Here is a 22,761-nt window from a genome sequence, read left to right on the forward strand (position 1 = left end):
GAATGAGAGATCTCAAAAAGCTGTATTTACAATTGATGATATACATAGCTAGCTAATTAACTTAGTGAACTAATAAGTAACTAACCACTGAACGAATCTCTAACTAACTATGTCAGATGGCAGTAGATTATTCACCATCTTTAACTAACAGTGCCAACTGCCAACTTGCCACAGATATCTAGCAACCAACTGCACTAATACTCAATAACAATAACCAAATAAAATAATTTGCAAATCCGTTTAAATGTAAAACAAACCTTCATGAATTAAAAATGTCGGTCATTATAGAGTATTTCTTTCAAGATTTAAAATGACAAGTGATAAATCTACTTTTATTATTAAAATTCTAAATTGAAACCGTTGCGGCTAGAAGAAAATCATGAGGCGCCATGTCAGAAGACAAATATCATATCATTTGATCACTTAAGTAATCACATTATTGGTTTCCTTTCCAACACAGTTGACAGCAAGGCAATGACGGGGAGGCCAACACAAACAAAAAATAACAAGACTGAACACCCCAATCAGTCAATCACCACTAAAACCGCCATAAAATAATTAAAAAGTATATAAAAGAAATCAACTAAACTATATTTAACAACAAACAAGACGAGTCATGTACACTTCTTGTGCCTATATGATGTATACCTTCTGAAACAGCTCTCCCTCGAATTGGTGCGTATATTCATCCCCATTCTCAGTTTGGACCTCTATAAAACAGAGATCAAACATCAACCGAGCACGCACTTGGTTCCAGTCTTTCCATTTTCATTTGAGTTGTATCCCGAACACCACATTTAGCCTTGCGGCAAACAAATGCATAGTAATAGATGTTACAAGTTCGATTCAAAACCTCAAATAATATCAAGTAACATATCTTGACACTTCCAAACCTTGTTGACCATTCAACTATGTACAAAAGAAGCTCAAGAAAGACACAGGTAGTCAAGTTTTTCTGAACATCAGCCACCTGTCCTTCATGCTCTTACTTCTAAGTGAGGATCAAGTAGCCCTGAATGACCACAATCATGTTCTCTGGCTTGAAGCTTTATGCCACCTTTGAACCTGTATTACAAGTAATAGGCTTAATGCCATAATCGTCATCTTCAAGATCACTAAAAGATATGTCTTCTTCATTCACGATGGAAATAATTGGTTCTCCTAAATCAGAATCTTCCTCTGGCCAATCAATATCATCATCATCATTAACATAGTCCTGAGTAATAATTTGAGTGGAATGGCCACATTTTAGATCCTTGTTCTCATTTTTAATGATTGTATTTTCCTGAATTACAGACTTGTCAATGAAATGTGTTTCAGAACTTTCAACTGCAATCGTGTGCTTCTCTATCTCTTTATCTGCTAGCATGGATAAAGATGTTGTTTCATATCCATATGTTTGATGAGAAAGGTCATCAGAATAGGCATCATCTACTAAGCTGCAGGCAAAATCATCATGCCGAACAGGGCCTTTTGAGTACATAGTTCTTATTCTGGAAAACTCAAATTCAGGCTTTGTTTGTTTGTGCAGCTCCTGCATCCACATTGCCCTGGCTTCCATCACCTGAAAATATCAAAACCCACCTCAACTGACTATTACAGAGAACCAAAGCCTTGTCCCACTAGGTTGGTTCAGCTACATGGATCAAATGAAAGTTGAGCACATGAAAGGCATACATGGATGCATCACAATATTGGTAAAAGTTGAGCACACAAGAAACTGACATGTGCTTATTGAAATCCAAAGACAGAAAAGAAAGAAAAAGACGGACTGCTGAATAAGAACTTCAACTAAAAGCCCAAATAAATCTTCTAATTAACATCAAAATTTAACATTCACTTAAATAACCATTGACAAAATCAAAATCTTAAAGAAACTCAAGTGAACTCATCTCATAAAAGTTACAGTCCAGCTTCCTCCTAGAAGCCAAAAAGACAAACAGCCTAAAGTTACAGAATTTTGAAATTCTATAAACAGAATCATAGAGAACAATATTGAAACTCTAGAATGAATTCCAAAGTACAAGCCTGAGTACTAAGTAACATAAACTAAAAAAATTCGACCTCAACACAACAGTAAGGTAACATTCACACCTCCATATCAGTCTTCCAGTTTTATTGTTTACACTGATTATGCAAAGATGAAGTTAAAAAACCACTTCCATCAAAGTTTGAGCCAACTCTTATGAAAAAATAAAGGGACAATTCTATGATGAAGAGGATTTTGTATAGAGAGAATGTAAGAGGAGTGTATAATCTACTTTAAAAAATTAATAAAAATAAAATAACACATTAACCTAGATAAGTATCTAACTATCTATCAAAGAGAATCTTCATCACTTCACCATTTTCCCTCTTAACCATAGTTATATAAGTAATTGTGGTAAGGAATTATAAAAATCATCGATATCTTTCAAGACAGGAGACTGCAATCTATGGTCCTCGGAAGAGAGACACCAAAGCAAAAGTCCCAGTTACTGACCTGCGGTGTAGACAAAATGGAAGCATCTTCTTTATTAAGCCTTGAATGCAAAAGCACAAAATAGACTTTCCAGAAGTAACTTTCACTCATATGGCAAGGACACAGTTCAATTCTGAGTGCATTCAATCTAGGAATAAGTCTCTCAATTGCCACCGCATGCTCTTGTTGTGCATCGGACATGTCAAAATCTACAGGTACAATGAGCCAAGAGATGCAATCAGAAATCCCAAAATTCACCATTATAAAACACTGAAGCTTGTATGATGACCAGCAGAATTGAATTTAATTAAAATGAATTGAATTGAAACACTTATCACCTAAGATTAAGATTCACAACAAAAATGACTATAAGCAAGAACAAAATTGAAAAACGAAATGATGAACCAGCGATCTAATGCATTTCTTCGTTTTTTTTTTTTATTTAATTTCAAAAAGGAGGTTACCTTGAGGATCGTCTTCCTCATCAATAGGAAAATCGAGCCAGGTCTCGGGATGCATAGCGATATTGAAGGCGAAGGACAAAACCTCGTCGGTGATCCCAACGGCGCGTTCAGGAGCGTATTCCTCCAATTCAGGTTGGTGGTTCCCTCCGAAATCGGATCCGATGGGTTCAGGATCAGGTTGGTCGACGTCGGAATAATCGGGCCGAGAATGATCGGGAATAGAGTCTTGGTAGAGGTCGTGAGAAGGGGGAGATGAAGGGTTGGAATTGGAAGGTGGAGGAGGAGCGAGGAAACTAGCCATTCCCCAGAATTGACGAGTTAGGGTTTGTTTGATTTCATCAAGATCCTCTTTGACTCCACGGCCTTGGCCTTGATCCTCTTCGTCTTCGTCGTCTTCTGGTTCCGATCCATGCGCATTATCATGATGTTCATGTGGTTGGCTTGTGGGAGAAACAGCTGGAGGGTCCGCTACGACGTCGTTGTCATCGATTCGGAGGGAGTTTGTTAGGGACCGAGCTAGCCACGATGACATGCTGCTGCTTCTTATTGTAATTTGAATTTTGTGATTGTGATTGTGAGTTTGCTTTCGGTTTGATGCGTAAAACAGAATGTGAGTGAAAAGGTTTGGGGGAGAGAGGGGAATATTATGGTGGTTTTATTCACTAACGTCTAAGATGGTCGTCTCTACTTTTAGACGCATCTGACATCGCTGATTGGCTGTAAATGTTTATTTATTCTCTCACTTGGCACCACTTACCTCGCTAAACGGGAGAATCAAACTTACACAAACATTAAATCCATGCACAGTAACTGGTCTTCCCGTTTTGTCGCTTTTGCTCTTGGACCCCAATAAGGACAAAATAATTATGCTCCAACCACACGTGAATCTTCCCATTGGGCTATGCTTTCAAACCGGACTGAAATTAATTGGATTTGGGCTTTTTGAGTTATACTGTAAAGCTTTAGACAAAAAAGATAAATAAACTGACTAACTGAGAGAACTTGGTAAATCCTCCGTCAGATGGGGGAAAAACCCACATTTTTACTTAGAAAAATATTAATTCCTGAATTATATAGATGGATTCATATTTGTGCAAAATTCATACCTATAATCAGTTCTACATGTATAAACTAAATTATTCTTTTACTATGTGTTACCAGTTCGATATGGTGGTTGATGTTGAGAAAAAATTCAGAAATAAGAATAACTTGGACGTGCTCGAGAGGTGGTTGTCAGGGTATGTGGGCGAAAGCTAGTGCACTCTAGGCAAAGTAGGGAGTGCAGCACTCTTTAAAAGTTAACCTGCTATCAAAAGTAATTAGGTAAATTAAATTTATTTATTATTATTTTTTTTTTGTCATGGGCTGAACAAACAAACCGGCACTAACAAAAAAAACTAAGTCGCTCGTTTAACACAGGACTATCTTTACACCAGAAGAGTACTCAGAAAAATTTGATCAATTTCCTCCGTTATTCTGTTATTGTTGATGTGATGTCTTCAAGCATCTTCACGGTTTTGTTTGCTAGCAGGTGCTTCCACTATTGTTCTGTCTAGCCACATATTTTGACGCTCTTAAATCCACCCCATTCCACATCTACCATAAATGGACCTTCAAAGCCCGAAAAATTGCTGCCATAGAAAAGGAAGACGCTGTCTGTCGCCGCTGCTGGTTGGCTAACTCCAAACGTAAAACTAATTCTGTAGAAGAACCGGTCTCCATGAAGGCGCCATAATTCTCAGATGACAACGCAATCAAAGCACAAAATACATGACAGTTACAACAAGTCCATTATCTTTTATTTCAAATTATCCTCAACTAGAATGAAAAATTAAAATACAATTATATTTAAACAATTATTTGTATTATTTTTATTAATTTATTCAAAAAATAATTAAATTTTGAAGCTAATTGGTATAAAATATTACATATATAAAACTAAGAAAAATTTTTATTTGTATAAGAATGAGCCTAATAAATAATTATTTTATTTAATATATAATTAAGAGTATTTCTTTCTTTGCCAACGAGTTATAGTTCAAATGACATAGTCTCTATATTCACCTAAGAGTTGGTAAAAAAAAAAAGAATACTTTTTTTATTAACTTTTTTAAATATTAATTATTTATTTTACATACAATATAGAAATAAATGAATATAATATTTATTGAGTAGACGCAGTTACGTAAAAAAAATTTATTGTCATAGTATTTAAACCAAAGAAAAAAAAATATTATTTTAAGAAAAACTAATAATATATTTTTAATAATATTCTTAATACAAAATAATAAATTTTAAATATTTTTTAAATAATATATATTAACTAAAATAATATAATTATCCCAAATAATATATTATAAATATAGTAAAATGACACATTTCAATAAAAAAATGGTTAATAAAAACTTATATGAATTTTTGTTTCGCACAAAATAAAATTATTATATGTTTGTTTGCTTTTTACGTTGTATATATATTTTTTTAATTAAATTAGTATAATACAAAATCTTTTATCATTCTGTTCATATTTAATGTTTTAATTTTGTTTCTTACAAAATAAAATTATATATATATAACACAAAATTTTTTATCATTGTGTTATATATATATATATAGGGCAAAAAACCCTAATAAGCCAACGTTGGAAATGTGTAACGTAAATACGCCAAACTGAAAATCGTTTCAGCAATAAGCCAGAAGCTATTTTTATGTAATTCGAACCAGGTTGGTTCGAACTACAAACCTTAGTAATTCAAACCAGGGTGGTTCGAATTAGGAGGAGAGTAGCTTTGAATGGAATTCGAACCAATGTGGTTCGAACTCCCACCAAAATTTTCTTCATAAATCGAACCAGGTTGGTTCGAACCTTGGCTGCACATAGTTCGAACCAGGGAGGTTCGAATTATAGAGAGAGATCCGGCATGAGTAATTCGAACCGTGCTGGTTCGAATTACACAAACCATAATTTGAACCGGGCCGGTTCGAATTAGTGGGAGATAGACCTCTATATAACCGTGCTAAGCGTGAGTTGGTCTCATTAGACCAGTAAGATGGCTAGTGAGGAGAGTTTTGTTGTTCTGGTTCACCACAGAGGATCCATTAAGAGGAAAACTCGTTCCGGAGTGAAGTTCACAGATAAGGATCCTCTCTGTATTGTCGTGAATCCAACGACAAGCTATGATGACCTTGTTAGATCTGTGCTGATGAAACTTGGCCTGGAAGGTGCGAAGCGGGTTAAGAAGTTTTTCTATCGCATTCCAGTCACGATCCTGCACGATACGGTGAAGTATGATTGTCTCACGATTGGTAGTGATGAGGACCTGCAAGTCATGTTTCTTTGTCGGAGGCAGTTTCCGGAGGTGAGGACAGCAGAGTTGCTCGCAAAGCTGATTGATGTGGTATCCAGCTCAGGGGGTTCCAACCGGAATACCACCAATGTAGCCACGGCAGCTGGCTCCAGTTCCAGGGCTGCCGTGGCTTCTTCCTCCGTCCCAGTGTACGAGCCAACGGTCCAACTTGTCGCCTCCCCGTCTTTTGCTGTTGATCTGAATGACGGCGTAGGCGACGATGCAGGATCCTTTGATATTATGCCGAACGCTTTAGAGGGCGTTCCACCGGTTGGCGTCGAAGACGGAGTCTTGGGTGATGCAGATGAGGACGACGTCGAGCCGGATACGATTGAGGATGACAGCGGTGACGAGGTTGGAGCGACTGGTCCTGCATTGGCGGGCGGTGGTTCTAGTTCTAGCACACAGCAGTATCCACCACATTTTTCCTCATCGGACTTGGACGCCATGAGGCATGAGGGGGTTTTAGGGCACGCTATTGGATTCGGAGCTAGAGATGCGAAAGGGACTGCTGGTCTGACAGAGTTCCAGGTTGGTCAGCAATTCCAGGATAAAGACGAGGCCCTGCTAAGTGTGAAGAGTTACAGCATCCGGCGAGGGGTACAGTACAAGGTGCTGGAGTCCGATCACCGCAGGCATGTGGGCAAGTGTTCCGAGTTTGGGAATGGGTGCACATGGTTGATTCGACTGAGTCTCCGGAAGCGCAAGGGTCTTTGGGAGGTCAAACGGTACAACGGACCTCACACTTGCCTGGCCACATCCATCTCTAGCGACCACAGGAGTTTGGATTATCATGTGATTTCGGCGTTCATTATGCCAATGGTTAGGGCTGACGCATCCGTGAGTATAAAGGTGCTCCTAAACGCCACGGCAGCGCACTTTGGTTTTAGGCCGACTTACAGGAGGGTATGGATGGCAAAGCAGAAGGCTATTGCCCTCATCTACGGTGACTAGGATGAGTCATACAACGACATCCCTAGGTGGGTGTTGGGTGTCCAGCTGACGATGCCTGGAAGTGTTGCGGTCCTCAGAACGAGCCCGGTTCGAGTTGGAGGACAGGTGGACGAGTCTCAAGCGTATTTCCACAGACTTTTCTGGACTTTCCCTCCGTGCATCGAGGCATTCCGTCATTACAAGCCGCTAGTCAGCATTGACGGCACACATCTGTATGGGAAGTATGGGGGAACGTTGCTCATCGCGATTGCACAGGACGGGAACTCCAACATTCTACCAGTCGCATTCGCCCTGGTGGAGGGTGAGAATGCAGAGTCCTGGACATTCTTTCTCTCGCACCTTCGAGAGCACGTGACCCCGCAGCCCGGTCTGCTGATTATATCGGACAGGCACAACGGTATCAAGGCTGCGCTTGAGGCCCCTGACGGAGGTTGGTTACCGCCATCTGCGTACCGTGCATTCTGCGTACGACACGTAGCGGCTAATTTTGCCCTTACCTTCAAGGGCAAAGATGCTAGGAGGCTACTAGTCAATGCGGCGTATGCGAAGACCGAGGTTGAATTTGATTACTGGTTTGATATTCTTCGGTCTGAAGACCCGGCGATGTGTGACTGGGCGAACCGGATTGACTACTCCTTGTGGACTCAGCATCGTGATGAGGGTCGGAGATTTGGTCACATGACGACGAACATCTCCGAGTGTGTGAATTCAATCCTCAAGGGGGTCAGAAATCTCCCTGTAGCATCCCTGGTGAAGGCAACATATTGTAGGCTTGCGGAACTCTTTGTTCGCAAGGGGAGGGAGGCTGAGGCGCAGATGGGAACCGGACAACAATTCAGTCAGCATTTGGTGAAGTGTATTGAGGCCAACTTGAAGACGGCCAGGTGCTTCACGGTGACGTTGTATGACCGGGATAACTCCGAGTTCACCGTAGCAGAGACCACTCCGACTGGTTCTTTCTCCTTGGGTACCTACAGAGTATCGCTTGCATCGCGGACATGTGACTGCGGGTACTTCCAGGCGCTTCATTTCCCGTGTCAGCACGCACTTGCATGCTGTGCCTACTCACGGCTCACCTGGACCTCTTACGTTCACAGCGTCTATCAGATTAGCTCGGTGTTCAGTGTGTATCGGATGGGATTCACACCTCCGATCTCGGAGGGCTTCTGGCCACCTTACGACGGGCCCACGGTGATTCCGGACCCTGACAGGAGGCGTGCGAGAGAGGGTCGTCCTAGATCCACAAGGATACGGATGAATATGGACGAGGCAGATCCGAATCGGCCAAAGAGGTGCGGCCTATGTCGCCAACCCGGACACACACGACGTTGTTGCCCACAGGTTGGAGGATCGTCTCAGGCAGGACGCCATTAGTGGGAATGTAGTTAGTGTTAGTATTATTTACATTTTAGTTTTCCTGTTAGATGCAATGTCTTAGCACGTATGTAACTGTTTGATCTTTATACATTGTACTTTGATTGTTGTGAGTAGTAATGAATATATTGTCTTTCATTATGAATACTGCTACAAGTTCCGTCGATACAAATTTTAATATGCAAAGGTAAACACTAAACTGTTTCATGATTCGATGATTATAAATAGTCAATGTCCCACAACACAAATAACAAATAACATAGGTAAATAGACTACAACATAACAAGGAAAGTACATATCGTTATCATACACGATTGAACCATAGGAAAAAAATACATGAAACGTGCATCATCTAAACAGATGCGATCCAGTACCACAGCGACGGGCTACCCGTGCCCTCTGACCTCGGCGGATAAACGGCTCCTCATCCTCGATGTCATCCCCATCCTCCTGCGGGGCAGGCTGTGCAGGTGGCGCAACATGCAGGGGTGCCGCAGCCACCCCTGCGACAGACTGTGATGCAGCGGTGAAGGCGGATGGAGGGGTACCTCCGAGACAGAACTGCTGACCACCGGATGACGATGGAGGCTCATTCAGATCAACATCTAACGGGGCCTGTGTGCCTGAGCTCTGACCACCACTGCGGGGAGTGACGTCCCCCTGCATGATGGCGCTGATATCCTCTAGGAAGCGTGGACTCCCGAAGTCCCCAACAAGCGTCTCGAACCCAATAAAGTCTGACCATTGTGATCCCGGGATAACCCAAGGTGTACCCCCCTGCTCAGGCTGGTCATCGGCTGGCACACCAACGAAGTAATGTCCAAGAGGGCCCGATCCAAGTCCAGCGTCACCCGTGTCAGCCCCGTCACCCATCCCTGTACCATACCACTCACCCCCATGACCGCCATCGTGTGTACTAGTACCCGCAGCTGCAACAGCCCCTGAACCACCCCCGCCAACGGGCCCATGCTGATGATCGTCGTCGTCCCCACGGTCAGCATGCCCCCTCGCCCAACCTCCCTGGGCTCGTCGTCCGCCTCTAACTGGACCGGCGTCGTGATCATCGTCCATACCATGATCAGGCCACCTAAACTCACGCTGGCTCCGCCGTGTCCCCACACCCATCCTCCTCTCAACCCTACGCCTGTCCAGCACGTCCTCAGGACGATCCATGTCAGGAACTCGCCCCGGACCTCGCTGTGACGCCTCAACTGGAACCGGAACTGCTCTAGGATCCCCCAGCTGCGTGTCCGGAGACAAGAACCTCTTCCCATGCTGACTCCACCAATCAAGGAACTCATGCGATGGTCCGGGGTCGGCAACAACGTCGAACCTCAGCACACTCTCCTGACGAGAGTCCCAGTAGAGATGCCACTTCTCCAAATAACACGGGAACCACCGATCGCCACCTCTACCGTCCTTGGACATCAGAAAGTCGATGTTCAGGGCGGAAAGCGGAGGGGGCTGAACCCCTCCAAACTGCGGAAGAACACGATCTATCTGATGCCACTCTATGACAGCAAAGTAGATCAGCGCGGTCACAGAGCGCCACAACGCCATATGCCGAGGCTCCAAAACCTCCGGATGCAAAACCTGAAGTACGTCGGGGCTACTGTACGGCATCCATATGAACTGCACAACACAAGGAAGCCATTCTTGTTAGGGCAACTGTTGGAACCAAATAGAAAAGCTTGCTTATAATACGACACTTGTTAACTTGCATACTCACCTCCCTGTCCTGTAACCGGTCTATCCTGAGCCTCCACATCGCCACTCTAGGACCCTTTTCGCTCCCGGAAGGGTTGTAACCTGACCATCTGCAACATACACATGTGTTACATCAACTGAAATATGTGTTTAGAGTATGCAATAGACTATTAATGAAATGCAGTGATGTGTGTAAAATTGAAACAGATAAGGCCGTTTCGAGTACCTCGAGGCCAACGGCCAGCTGAACGTCTCATATCCTGCAGGCCTAAACCGAGGAAAGCGCCAAAAGATCCAAGACTGAAGTAGCTGAAGCGGGCCGGCTAACTTGACGACATGTCTGTTCGCCACTCGGCACATGCAACGGTACAACCAAGCCAGTGCTGCAGAACCCCAGCTGTAGGTACCCAGCTCCTCCAGCCTCGCTATGTACGGAAGCCATCTGATGTGAATCCGGTTCCCGGACTTGTCCGCAAACAGCTGCGTGCCCAACAACATCATGATGTACGCACGGGCATATCGGCGCACAGTCTCCTCATCTGCATCCTCCGGGCACTCGCCAAAAGTCTCCTGAAACCAGCTGCAGTTCACGGCGTACTTCTGAACCTGACTAGGAGGAGGTATAACTCCGAGCAACTCCTGGAACCAGACCCAGGCTGGACGGCCACCCTCGATGTATATATGGAACTCTGACAGGCACCCGCTCACGTAACGGCCGTCCACTGGCAAACCTAGCTGGTATGCCACGTCCTGGAGTGTGATAGTGCACTCTCCGAACGGCATATGAAACGTGTGCGTCTCGGGACGCCATCGCTCCACGAATGCACTGACAAGGGCCTCGTCTAGGCGGAACCATCGGTTGTTCAACCTTGCAAGATGGTATAGACCTGCCATCTGCAAGTACGGAACGTATCTATCATCAAGTCGCATGCCCTGCTGCCGCCGCATGCTCCTAATGCATCGCTGGGGCTGCGAGTAGTAATGAACCGCATAGTTAAAACCAGCTTAAAAACCAACCACAACCGTAAGCAACGCGATAAATCATCAACAAACCATTCTGCTAAATAAAACCGCATAACATTACATGAAAGATAAGCAACTGGAAAACAAACCCATATACCGCACAACTAAGCCGTTAACATAAACCGGCTTAACGAGATCCACTAACAAGAAAAACCTTAACTAAACCGGTTTACATAAAATATCTAGCGTAAAACAACTACAATCAAACAAGTCAAACAAATCACCAACATAAAACCACTAACGAAAACCACCTACCCTAAACCACTCAAATAAACCGCTTGCATAAACCACTCACAAAAACCGGTAACATAAACCACCAAAATAAACCACTAACAAAAACCACTAACTTAAACCACTAACTTAAACCACAAACATAAACCACTACCCTAAACCACCAACCTAAACCACTAACATAAACCACTAACTTAAACCGCTAACTTAAACCACTAACATAAACCACCTACATAAACCACTAACATATACCACCATCTAACCCACATGCAAAACTACTAAGTCACAAATACCGCTATAATCAAAAATATTTCCGTACTAACCTCGTCGTTGATGACCCCGGCTATATGAGCGACTCCGTCCAAGCGATATAACCGTGCCGGATCGTCCCCCATCAGCAGAGTATTCCGTTCAGGTCTTCCTCGGAGAGAATCTGGGTCGTTTTCTCTGAGATTTGGTGGGGTAGGGGGAAGGAATAATAGTTCGAATGAGGGTGATTCGAACTCCTTATATAGCCGAATCACTCCTAATTCGAACCAGCCTGGTTCGAATTACATACGTTGCACAATTGGCTATAGTTCGAACTAGAGGAGTTCGAATTACTTGGGTTAGTAGTTCGAACCACATTGGTTCGAATTACACACAAAGCTCCTCTTCACCTAATTCGAACCACCCTGGTTCGAATTACATAAAATTCACGTTTGGCTTATTGCTGAAACGATTTTCACTTTGGCGTATTTATGTTACACATTTCTTGCCTTGGCTTATTCTAGTTTTTTGCCCCATATATATATATACAAATTTTTTAGCATTGTGTTTATATTTAATATTATAATTTTATTTCACACAAAACAAAATTATATATATATATATATATACAAATTTTTTAGCATTGTGTTTATATTTAATATTATAATTTTATTTCACACAAAACAAAATTTATTTAAATTTTAATATTATATACATAATATATATTTAATATTATTTTTTTATGTATTATTTATTTTAATTCTAAAATTCAATAATTTTTTTTACAGGCATGTTATTTTTAATATTTATATACTATTTTTTTATTTTGAACTTCAGCCCAATACCTGAGACTTACAAAAAAAAATCTAAAACTTATCAAAAATGATTAACCTGATTAACAGGTTACCTTTTTAAATCCAGACCATTCAAATAAAATATAATAAATGAAGAGTTCAGATTTACGAATTTACAAGGTGTGCAGCACTCCATACTTAGCAAGGAGCGTTTAAGGATGAGCCGGGTATGTGCGTCGAAATGTCCAAGAGTACTTAATCGAAAGGCATGCAATATGAGAAAAGATTAGGCGCGAATAGTTATATTTTGATAACTGTTCGAATGACAACGTGTTATCAAACAATTGATCCTGTTGGTTTATAAATTAAGGAAAAATTTATTTTAAAAAAGGTGAAAATTAGGTGTAGTCGACTTTAGGTGAAGTTGATAGTTGAGAGTCTTTAAATAAAAATTTAATCAAATAAATCAAATTATCTAATGGCTCTCAGTTATTAACTTTACGTGAAATCAACTGCACCTGAGTTTTCACTTTTAAAAAGACACTCACACAAATCTTACATCTCCAACTACTTTTCGAGATTTAGTTTTGAATTAGTTTTTTGTAAATTTTTTTCTATTTTATTTTATTGTTCTTTATAATTCTGTACTTTATATTTATACAATTTTTATTCGTTTCAGTTTCATTTGTTTTATTTATACAATTTCTTTTATTGTTAAAATTTATTTGTTCAGACTCGAATCTTCGAACTTTTAGTAAAGTTAAAAGATAAATCACAATACCTAAGCATTTGATTCAATTAAAAATTATCTTACAAATAGATGCTTTTGTTATGGCAACGTTTCAACCATTAGAACATCTGAAATTATATATTGCAGCTTCAACAACTACAATCAGGTACATGCTACCACAAGATGATGAAGCAGATAATGAACAATCGATATATTATTTAAGTAGGGTTTTATTTGATATCGAATTTTGATATTCACCTGTCGAAAAATTGTATGTCGTTTTATTTTGCTTGCACTAAATTTATGTGCTATATAGTTGCCAACATTGTTAAAGTCATTTCAAAAACAGACCTTGTGAAATATATACTGTCTTATCAAATTATGCGTGGTCGAATTGGTAAATAAATACTTGCTTTGACTGAATATGGTTTGCATTTGCAATATGTCCTTGCCAAAGATGTTAAAAGGCAAGTGATGGTAGATTTTTTGGTCAATCAAGTAGATAACCTAAATAACCATGAGGCAAATATATTTAGGTTAAGTTATGAAAGTTATATTTTGATGGGTCAAAATATAAGTATTAAACTACTCTTCCATCTTATCTCATGACAACAATAAAGAAGTCTCGTAGTTTACAAATTCAGCCCAACAGAATACATAAATTCAATTACAATTTTAGTCTTTATTATCTTATCTTATCTTTTCTTTATCTTATCTTTAGTTGTTTTTATCTTATTTTTATTTGCTTTTATCTTTCATAGGACAATGCTCTATATATATTTAGTTTTACCCTCATGGTTTACTATATACAATTCAATTCAAATTCAATCAATCAAAAAATATAAAGTATAATATTCTTCCTCTCTTCTTTTCCTATTCTTTCACAATTTTATCAATAAGGATGGTGATGGTGTGAGTGTTTTGATTATATCACCAAATGATATCCCATCGAGATTTTTATTCTTATTAAAGTACACTTGTTCTAATAATGTGGCTGAATATGAATTTCATATTAGATTTAGAAATACTAATTAACAAGGAAATACAAGATGTCAAAATATTGGAAGACTCCCAATTGGTACCGAAGCAATTGTCAAAGGAATTTAAATGTGCTAGTGAAGTATTGCAAAAGTATTTATGACAGCATGGAAGTATTGGTATCATTTCAACATGTGTCTTTAATTCATATACTAAGGATTTTAAATGAAGAGACAAATGAGTTAGACCAAATTATTTCAAAATATAAATTTCTCCTTATACCGTAAAAAAATTGGCAAAGATACAACAAATCCTACTGCTAATTGGGAAAAGAAAAGTGATGATTATAGATGATTGGGATGATAATGATTGGAGAAAACCAATTACTTCATATTTAAAGAACCCTGATACACAAATTGATCAAAGGTTAAAGTTGCAGTCGATGAATTTTGTGATGTTGGGAGATGATTTACATAAGAGTATTGATGGGAATATTATGAGATGCCAAAGTAAATTCGAGGCTATGATTGCCCATGGTGAGGTTCATGAGGGGATATATAGAGCACATCAATTTGGAGAGAGAGAATGAAATGAGTCCTTTACGTGATCAAGTGTTTTGACCAATTATGGTGAAAGATTGCATTGAATATGTCAAAACTTGTTTGGAATTTCAAAAACGTAGGATAATACAGCATGTGCCAACGTTAGACTTGTATTCGACTATCAAGCCATGGCCATTTTAATGATGGGCTTTTGACTTAATTGATTTGATCCATCCATCATCGTCAAAAAGTCAAAGATACATTTTGGTACCAATTGGTTATTTTACCAAATGGGTGGAGGCCATTGCTTTAGTCGATGTGACACAAAGTGTTGTTATCAACTTTATTGGCGAAAATATAATTTATCGATTTGGTATTTCTCAAACGATAAGTATTGATCAAGGAATTATGTTTGTTGGTCAACAGATAACTAATTTTGCAGCTTCTAGGGATATAAAATTGGTTATGATGACACCTTATTATGCACAAGTAAATGGTCAAGTAGAGGCAGCAAATAAAATCATAATAAATTTTTAAAAAAGCATGTTGGTTGCAAATATCGTAATTGGCATGAAACTTTAAGTCAAGTATTGTGAGTTTATCAAAATTTGCCGCGGGGGTAATACATTCTCTTGCGAGTTAGTTTATGGTCACGATGTTGTATTACCATTAGAAATTAACTTAAATACTATAAGGATGATGAAACAAGAGGATTTACCTGTCGAAGAGAATTTACGCAATGTTTGATGAATTAAATGAATTAGACAATGAGCGTTTAATTGCATTACATAATATTATTTGATAGAAAGAAAGTATATCTAATAGTTATAATAGACGCGTGAAGAATAAGGTTTTCCAAATTGGTGAATTGGTAATAAAGGTTGTTTTACCTTTTGAAAAGAAATCGAAGACGTTTGGTAAATGGTCATCAAGTTGGGAAGGTCTTTACCAAATAGTCAAAGATGCTGATACAGGAAAAGAGATGAAGTCGATTAATGGCAAGTATTTAAAGTGTTTTAAAACATTAGAACAAAACATTTAATGAAAATGAAAGTACTAAAAATAACTAGAATATAAAAGAGGACCAAATTACAAAGGTTTACTTGGCATTCCAAGCCTCAGCTAAATTTAGATCTTCAAAGCTTTCTTACTTACCTCAGCTAAATTGAAGTTGTGGATGATGCTTTTGACACTTTAATTCTTTTCTTGGAAGGTTTAGAAGTATCTGCTTTGCACTTTGAAGTTGCTTTGATAGCAGGCTTCTCAATCATCTCAGAGGAGACTTTCATTATTCCTCGCAAAATTTGTTCTAGATTTTGATCATATCGTGAGTAATATTTTTGCCACCAAATGAGGAAAGATTTGGTCATATAATAGCTTGAGACAAAGTCGACAGGATCATAGTCAGCTCATGGAATGGTAAATCTGTCTGCCAAGTTAACTAGATTTTTTTACCCAAAGAGAGCTGTTAAAGCCTGAGAAAATCCTATTTTTCGAGAAACCAAGTGAGGTTCATGGAGAATTACTCGATATTCATCTTTCTTATATACTGGAAAGTCAGTAACAAGTACTTGAATATCCACATAATTAACCCAAGTGTTATTGACATGTCGCTGAATTCTATCATTTGTAAATCTAGAGATCCTCGAAGCTGAAACCAAGTCGGGCCACATTTATGCTCAATAAAAGGAATAAAATGGATATCCTCATTTTGAAAATATTTGGAATTGTGAAATTTAGTGAAAACTTTCCAAAACAAATCTCTTATAGTAGTACCAGAGAATTTGGTTTAAGTATCGACAACCTATTGCCCTCAATCCTCTGTTTTGTGGCAAGGGGTACTCCTTCGACAATCATGAACTTTTCAAAGACAATATTTAATCATAGTTGAAAAAACTCAAAGAGGACCTCCTGAGTGGAGCTCGATTACGTGGCCTCTTGACCATTTGGCCTAATTCATTATATAAGTCTCCTAAGAGAAGTTTGGCCAGGCAATAGCTTGATGCGTTTTCATAAATAAGCGTAGCCAAAGGTTGGTAAAGTTTTTGCATAGTCACACTGCATGAACAAAAACTACACTGTTTAACCAAAAACATAGGAAAGCTACATGTTCTTCATTAGTGACAGGTTCATCATCTTGTTCCATATTGTTTTTAACGAGCTCCCCACGAGATGGTTTCTTCCAATTAATTTCATATTCCTTCTGTGGCTTCAACCCAAAGGTAATATTGGTCCTAATCAGAGAGAATCCAGAATAGCAGCTACATTAAATAATGTCAGACAAACCATTCCATAGGGAAGATGCAAATTGTTAGTGGTTTGATTCTAGAAATAGAGTGTCTCACCAATCAATGATGGGTAGTAAGGTGATATTGGGACAATGGAAGGAGGTCATATATTCCCTTAAGAGACTAGAAATCTTTTTTGTATGATTCAATCCGGTTAAATCATTTGAGGAAACTTGCATTTTTTGAAAGACATCTTGGGATTATCTAGAAACTAATGGGTGTCATCATCAAATGGGGACATATATATGTTATCTTTGATAAAAAGATCCTAATCTGGCAAAGATGGGAAAAGGGCAGGACTTTATCGATCGAGCGGGAGGTTATAAAGGACCAAGAAAGTAGTGTATCTGATCTTCGATAGCAAAAGGAATTAGGACTTTATCCTTATTAGTGAGGTTGACAGGTTCTTCGATGATGGTATCCAAATACCTCGACAAAACTCTAAGATTAGTACTAGGAGTATCTCCAAGTATTTCTTTTTCTTTCTTGGATGCTTAAGTTCCTGTTTTATATGCATGTCTATATAAAAGAAAATAGTTGAAGTTGTTTACTTGAGGAGTTGATCTAAAAGTAAAAGAGAAGCAAAGATTCTTGAATATCATACTAGCTAGTTTGAAATTAAATTTTTTATTTTTAGATAATGATTAGGGCAGTAGAGAAGATACATTGTCAACAAGTGAATCTTTTAATTCGATTTTTGAACAGTAGAATACAAATATGAATACATTGGACTTCGAAATAAAATGAATGTAAACAAATATGAATACAGTAATGTTGCTTTACTGTTTAAATGGTGGTGGCGGTTCTCAAAGGAGGAATGTCCTCTATGGAAGAAGATTGTGTGCTCCTGTAACAACTTGAATCCAAATCACCTTCTGTTATCGTAGAAATTGCCAAAAAGAGGTGGTCCATGGAGAGACATATGTCAACTACAAATAGGGGAGCAACATGTAAGTAAAAAGATGATTGATGGCCTTGCTATCCAAGTAGGGGATGGTAGATCCACCAGATTTTGGGAGGATACATGGCTCCAAGTGGGAAAGCTGAAAGACTCCTTTCCGAGACTCTTCTTGATTTCAAACAAAAAAGGATCAGTAATTGGGGACTGTGGGTTCTGGAATGGGTTAGAGTGGGTGTGGCACTTCCAATGGAGAAGAGGATTACGCCAATGGGAAACAGAGACACTAGACCAGATGCTTCAAGTATTGCAATCTATTAGATTGATAGCAGAAGTGCAAGATAGAGTGGTGTGGAAATTTGACAAGGAAGGCGTTTTTACTAACTCATTTGTGCAGACTTTGCAGGGGGAGTCTTTGGACGAGGAGCTACTGAGATATAGGTTCACTAAGAAAATTTGGAAAGACCTAGTTCCGCCACAAGTGGAATTTTTCTCTTGGTTCGTTTTGGTAGGCAGAGTCAATACTAAAGATCGGCTGAATAGATTGGGGATCCTACAGCAGAATGACACTATGTGCATGTTATGTAAGAAAGATACTGAAAATATACAACATCTGTTTATTACCTGTGAGTACTCTTGGCAGGTGTGGTGTGCTTGGGCCTCGGCGTTTGGACAGGAGTGGATTATCCCCAGAATTGTGAAAGAGCAATTTGAGAGTTGGAGATCTGTGTTAATGAGGAAAGAGGTACGCAAGTATTGGCTAGTTGGTTTTTTCTCAGTGATATGGACTATATGGTTACGCAGAAATGATGTCATTTTTCACAACAAGACAACAGGAATTAGAGACTGCGTGGAACAATCCTTTTCATATGCCACAGAATGGTGTTATAAATAACTCGTGTTGTTGATGGTAATGCCGGAGATGACATAGGAGTTGTACGACTGTTATGTTTGTTTGTCTGTAATGTTCCACATGTGTGTTGAGCTCTTTCTTTAAAAAAAAAATGAAATATGAGATTTTATGAGTTACTTGGGTTTTCATAAAGAGAAGCGGTAGCTTGAAAGCTACAGTAATAGCATCCGTGTTACAGTGCTGGAAAAGTTTGGGTTTTGAGAAGATTAGTTTTTGCAATTTAAAGTGAAAAGGAAAAAGGGATATGCGGATGCAGGGGTTAGAGAAAAGAATCTAAAGAATTTGTGCAATAAGTTGAATGTAGGAAATGCAAGTCAAAAGAGTATTTATAGACAGTAAAAGTGAAAGTTGAAACATTTGAAGAGAGAAAAAAGCACAAAGAGAAGGGAGAACGAGAATAATATGACACGCATTCAATGGACATGATCAAGATATGCAAGTTCATTACTTGATTAAACTAAACTATTGATTCAAGGGGGAATTTTGTTACCAGATCAAATATGGTTGTTGATGTCGAAAAAAATAAAAAATAAGAATAACTTGGACGTGATCGAGAGGTGGTTGTCAAGGAATGTACGTCGAAGAATATTTAATCGAAAGGCATGCAATATGAGAAAAGATTAGGCGCAAACAGTTATATTTTGATAACCATTCGAGTGATGATGTGTTGTCAAACAATTGGCCTTGTTGGTCTAAATTAAGGTTTCACGAAGAGAAAAAGGTTAAAAATTTATTTCAAAAATATACTCACACAAATCTCACATTTTCAGCGATTTTCTGAAACTCAGTTTTCTATAAATTTCCTTCTATTTCCTTTTGCTGTTCTTTACAATTCTATACTTTACATTTATGCAATTTTTATTCATTCAATTTCATTTATTGTAACTTGCATTTTGTCAAACTTTGTTTTTAGTTATTCCCAAATTTTTCAAAATTCTGTGAAAGGTTTTTTTTGTATGTCTAGACATTTTGAAATTCTGTAAAATATTCTTTATATTAAAATTTATTCAAGTAAAATTAGTTTATTTTTTTATTTTATTTCTACAAAATTCTTTTTTTATTATTGACAAAATAGAGATTTTGATGCACATAAAACTTGTACTTACAAGAGGAGTAAATTTGGCCGCCAAATACTAACCTTTGCAAATGTTCAAAGTTCATCTTTGCGTTAATTATTAAATAATCTGCATAACACTATGTTATAACCGTAAGGCTGCAAGCAGATCGATAATTATAGCTAAAGATTCAGCATTAGCGCCATAATCTCTATTGTATATTTGTATTCCTTTTCTATTCGGTTTTCCAAAACCAATCAAGAGCGCGAGACTTTTTGGATTGTTGAATGAGCCCGCCCATAGCATGTAAAGACAAATGTTGAATAAATATGCTATCAATTATGTCTGCATGACTACAGTACCTTTTAAAATTTAAATATGGACACACTATATTCTAAACTATAGCCTTATAGTCTTCAGATCTTGACCAACATTAAACCCACCCAATTCTTTCTCGTTGACCAAACCAAAAACACATAGCTTTAACAAAACAAAATAAAAATACTGAAAGGACAAACTACACAATTATATTATCACTTTCTGTGATCTCCAAACTTCACAACGTTATCTAGCTTTAGTGGGTTGGCCAGCTTCCACACTAGCATCAAATCAAAGACAGCAAAGATCTGATTTGAAAGGCCAACCAGTAATCCACCCTAACTTATTACCGTTTTTTAATTTTCATATGGCGCTGTTGGTGGAATAGGCCACACGTATGGGATGCATGTAAGTTTTATTGGAGTGTGATGTTAGGTCAACTGAAATCGAATGGTGCGATAAGAGAAGGGAAAACGGACAGTTCGATTTGTAGTTTTCCACCGACTAATATTAGCCAAATTAAAAAACAAGCAATTCGGACCCTCCAAATTCATTTTCAAAAAAAAAAAAAATACTAATCGGACCTTCCAATTGGTTTTTAACAAAGGAATCGGACGATTCGATTTTTTCCTGTCATTGTTTAGAAACTTCTATCTCACACATGTGTCTAACACCATTGTATCCCATAATCAAGCACAACTCACACTCTGGTGGCATATAGAAAAAAATGAGCCACTTATTACCACTTAATTTCTTTCTTTCTTTCTTTTTTTAATTAAAAAATAAAAAGTAATTTATACAAAGCCATGAACAGATTTTGTAGGAAAAATTCATTGTATTGTTGTGGTAAGCATACACTTAGAGATGAAGATACTAGCAGAGTAATTCAAACTGCACAATTTCAAGAACTCAGCAGACATGTGCTTCAAAACAGGGTTGCAACCGCTCTGAATCACCAGAAGCAGCTTCGCCGCCAACCCAGCCTCCACGGCCTCGGAGGCACATTGTTCCGGCGCAAGCTTGTAAATAGCCCACAATATCGAAAGCGCAAATAGCTTGCACCTCTCAGAGACTCTCATCAACAACTTCACCACATTAAGCACAGCATTGGGACAATCTTTCAACGCCATTCTTCCTTCTGGAATCGTCGACACCACCTCGAGAATAAACAGCGCTATTTCCAAGCACTCATCGTTTAGTGTTGGCAATAGATCCACCAGTTGCGGCACCGCTCCGATTCTCACAATGGAAGTTCTAACTGATTCTTGGGAACTGCACATCATCTTGATCAGTATGAGGCCGTTCAAGACCACCCCAGTTGGGTGTTTCTTGTCTCTAACTAACCTCAACAAACCAACCAACAGACTCAGGCTTGACACGTGTCCTTCTAACAACAATATCTCAATCAACTTTGCACAGTTCATCTTTGTTTCAATGGTTCCCTCGTTCATGATATCCACCAATAACGATACTTTTGATGGATGCATCAGATTCTTCTTAACCTCTGAACTCAAGTCCAGCTTCACGAGTATCCCAACGGCTTCTGACCCAACAGCATGGGAAGTGAAAGGACCTAACAAGGAAGAAACCAAGGCAAGTCCGTTGTGTTCCACAACTGTCTTCCTTATTGAAGCGTGAGAATCAAGGAGGTGGCGAAGTTCCTTGAGGGATTTAACTCTTGCTTGACCCTTAACCTTGTTGAGTGATTCCAAGAGGTGAAAGGCTGTGCCTTGAACGTCTTGGAGGCTTTTGTTGATGGAGAAATAGTTGTGAGAGAACCATGTGAGGATGAAGCGGTGGAGGGTGGTGTTGGGGGTGAGGGAAAGGTCCCAAAGGTCTTGCATGGTGGTAGGACAAGTGTTGTGGCCGAGGGACAACCATTTGAGGATGTTGGACCTGTCGTAGGTTTGGCCGGTGCAGAGTGTGACTGGGTCTCTCATTGGCTCCAGCGAGATGGGACAGATGAAAACCGAAGGAACATCTTCCATTGATGACTCCATCTCTTCAATCAGCACCTTCAGAGGAGGAGGAGTAGGCATTGTTTCTTGCATGGTCATAAATTTCTTCAAGAATATTAGATGCTGAAATGAATAAGCTTCGGCTTGGAAAAGATAAGAAGCAAGCGTGTGGGAGAGGATTTATAGAAATAGAAAGAAAAGAATAAGGAGAAGAAGCAATAAGCCAATAATAGAGAAAAGAGAGAGAGAGAAGGACTACTTTATTTGGGTTTTCTTTTTCCTCTTTAAGCAAATTTGCTTTGTCTCATTTTTTATTTTTTATTTTATTTTCTTGTGCATCTGTAACTGTGATATGTCTTTTTGTGGTCAAAAAGTAAAGGCAATGCCTATACATCATGACCAACATGATTGAGTCTTAATTTTCCATCACTAATACCGATGCTCTCTTCCTCTTTCAAACCCAATCCACTTAGGTGT

The 22,761-nt window shown here is 38.9% G+C and overlaps 4 protein-coding genes across 4 annotated transcripts; 1 reads left to right on the plus strand and 3 right to left on the minus strand.

The window, feature by feature from the left end:
- Positions 1 to 395: 395 nt before the first annotated feature.
- On the minus strand, positions 396 to 3,550 carry LOC107606352 (uncharacterized). Its single transcript, XM_016308405.3, has 3 exons — positions 2,926 to 3,550; positions 2,483 to 2,670; positions 396 to 1,564 (listed from the first exon to the last, which is right to left on the minus strand). The coding sequence occupies exons 1-3, from the start codon at positions 3,455 to 3,457 to the stop codon at positions 1,049 to 1,051; spliced, it is 1,236 nt and encodes a 411-aa protein (XP_016163891.1). The 5' UTR covers positions 3,458 to 3,550; the 3' UTR covers positions 396 to 1,048.
- A 2,704-nt stretch (positions 3,551 to 6,254) lies between these two features.
- On the plus strand, positions 6,255 to 8,778 carry LOC148554371 (uncharacterized). The gene is made up of 5 exons (XM_088495133.1): positions 6,255 to 6,734; positions 6,822 to 6,911; positions 7,482 to 7,798; positions 8,324 to 8,518; positions 8,718 to 8,778. The coding sequence occupies exons 1-5, from the start codon at positions 6,255 to 6,257 to the stop codon at positions 8,776 to 8,778; spliced, it is 1,143 nt and encodes a 380-aa protein (XP_088351259.1).
- Positions 8,779 to 8,948: 170 nt separating this feature from the next.
- Positions 8,949 to 11,201, minus strand: LOC148554372 (protein MAINTENANCE OF MERISTEMS-like). Its single transcript, XM_088495134.1, has 3 exons — positions 10,534 to 11,201; positions 10,330 to 10,417; positions 8,949 to 10,232 (listed from the first exon to the last, which is right to left on the minus strand). Exons 1-3 carry the CDS (start codon positions 11,199 to 11,201, stop codon positions 8,949 to 8,951), a joined length of 2,040 nt encoding a protein of 679 aa, XP_088351260.1.
- Positions 11,202 to 21,069: 9,868 nt separating this feature from the next.
- LOC107608514 (U-box domain-containing protein 30-like) lies at positions 21,070 to 22,516 on the minus strand. The gene has a single exon (XM_016310283.3). The coding sequence runs from the start codon at positions 22,381 to 22,383 to the stop codon at positions 21,157 to 21,159; it is 1,227 nt and encodes a 408-aa protein (XP_016165769.1). The 5' UTR covers positions 22,384 to 22,516; the 3' UTR covers positions 21,070 to 21,156.
- Between the last annotated feature and the right edge of the window lie 245 nt (positions 22,517 to 22,761).

This window comes from Arachis ipaensis, chromosome B7 (assembly GCF_059453495.1).
Source record: "Arachis ipaensis isolate K30076 ecotype BB chromosome B7, ASM5945349v1, whole genome shotgun sequence".
Lineage (NCBI taxonomy): Eukaryota > Viridiplantae > Streptophyta > Magnoliopsida > Fabales > Fabaceae > Arachis > Arachis ipaensis.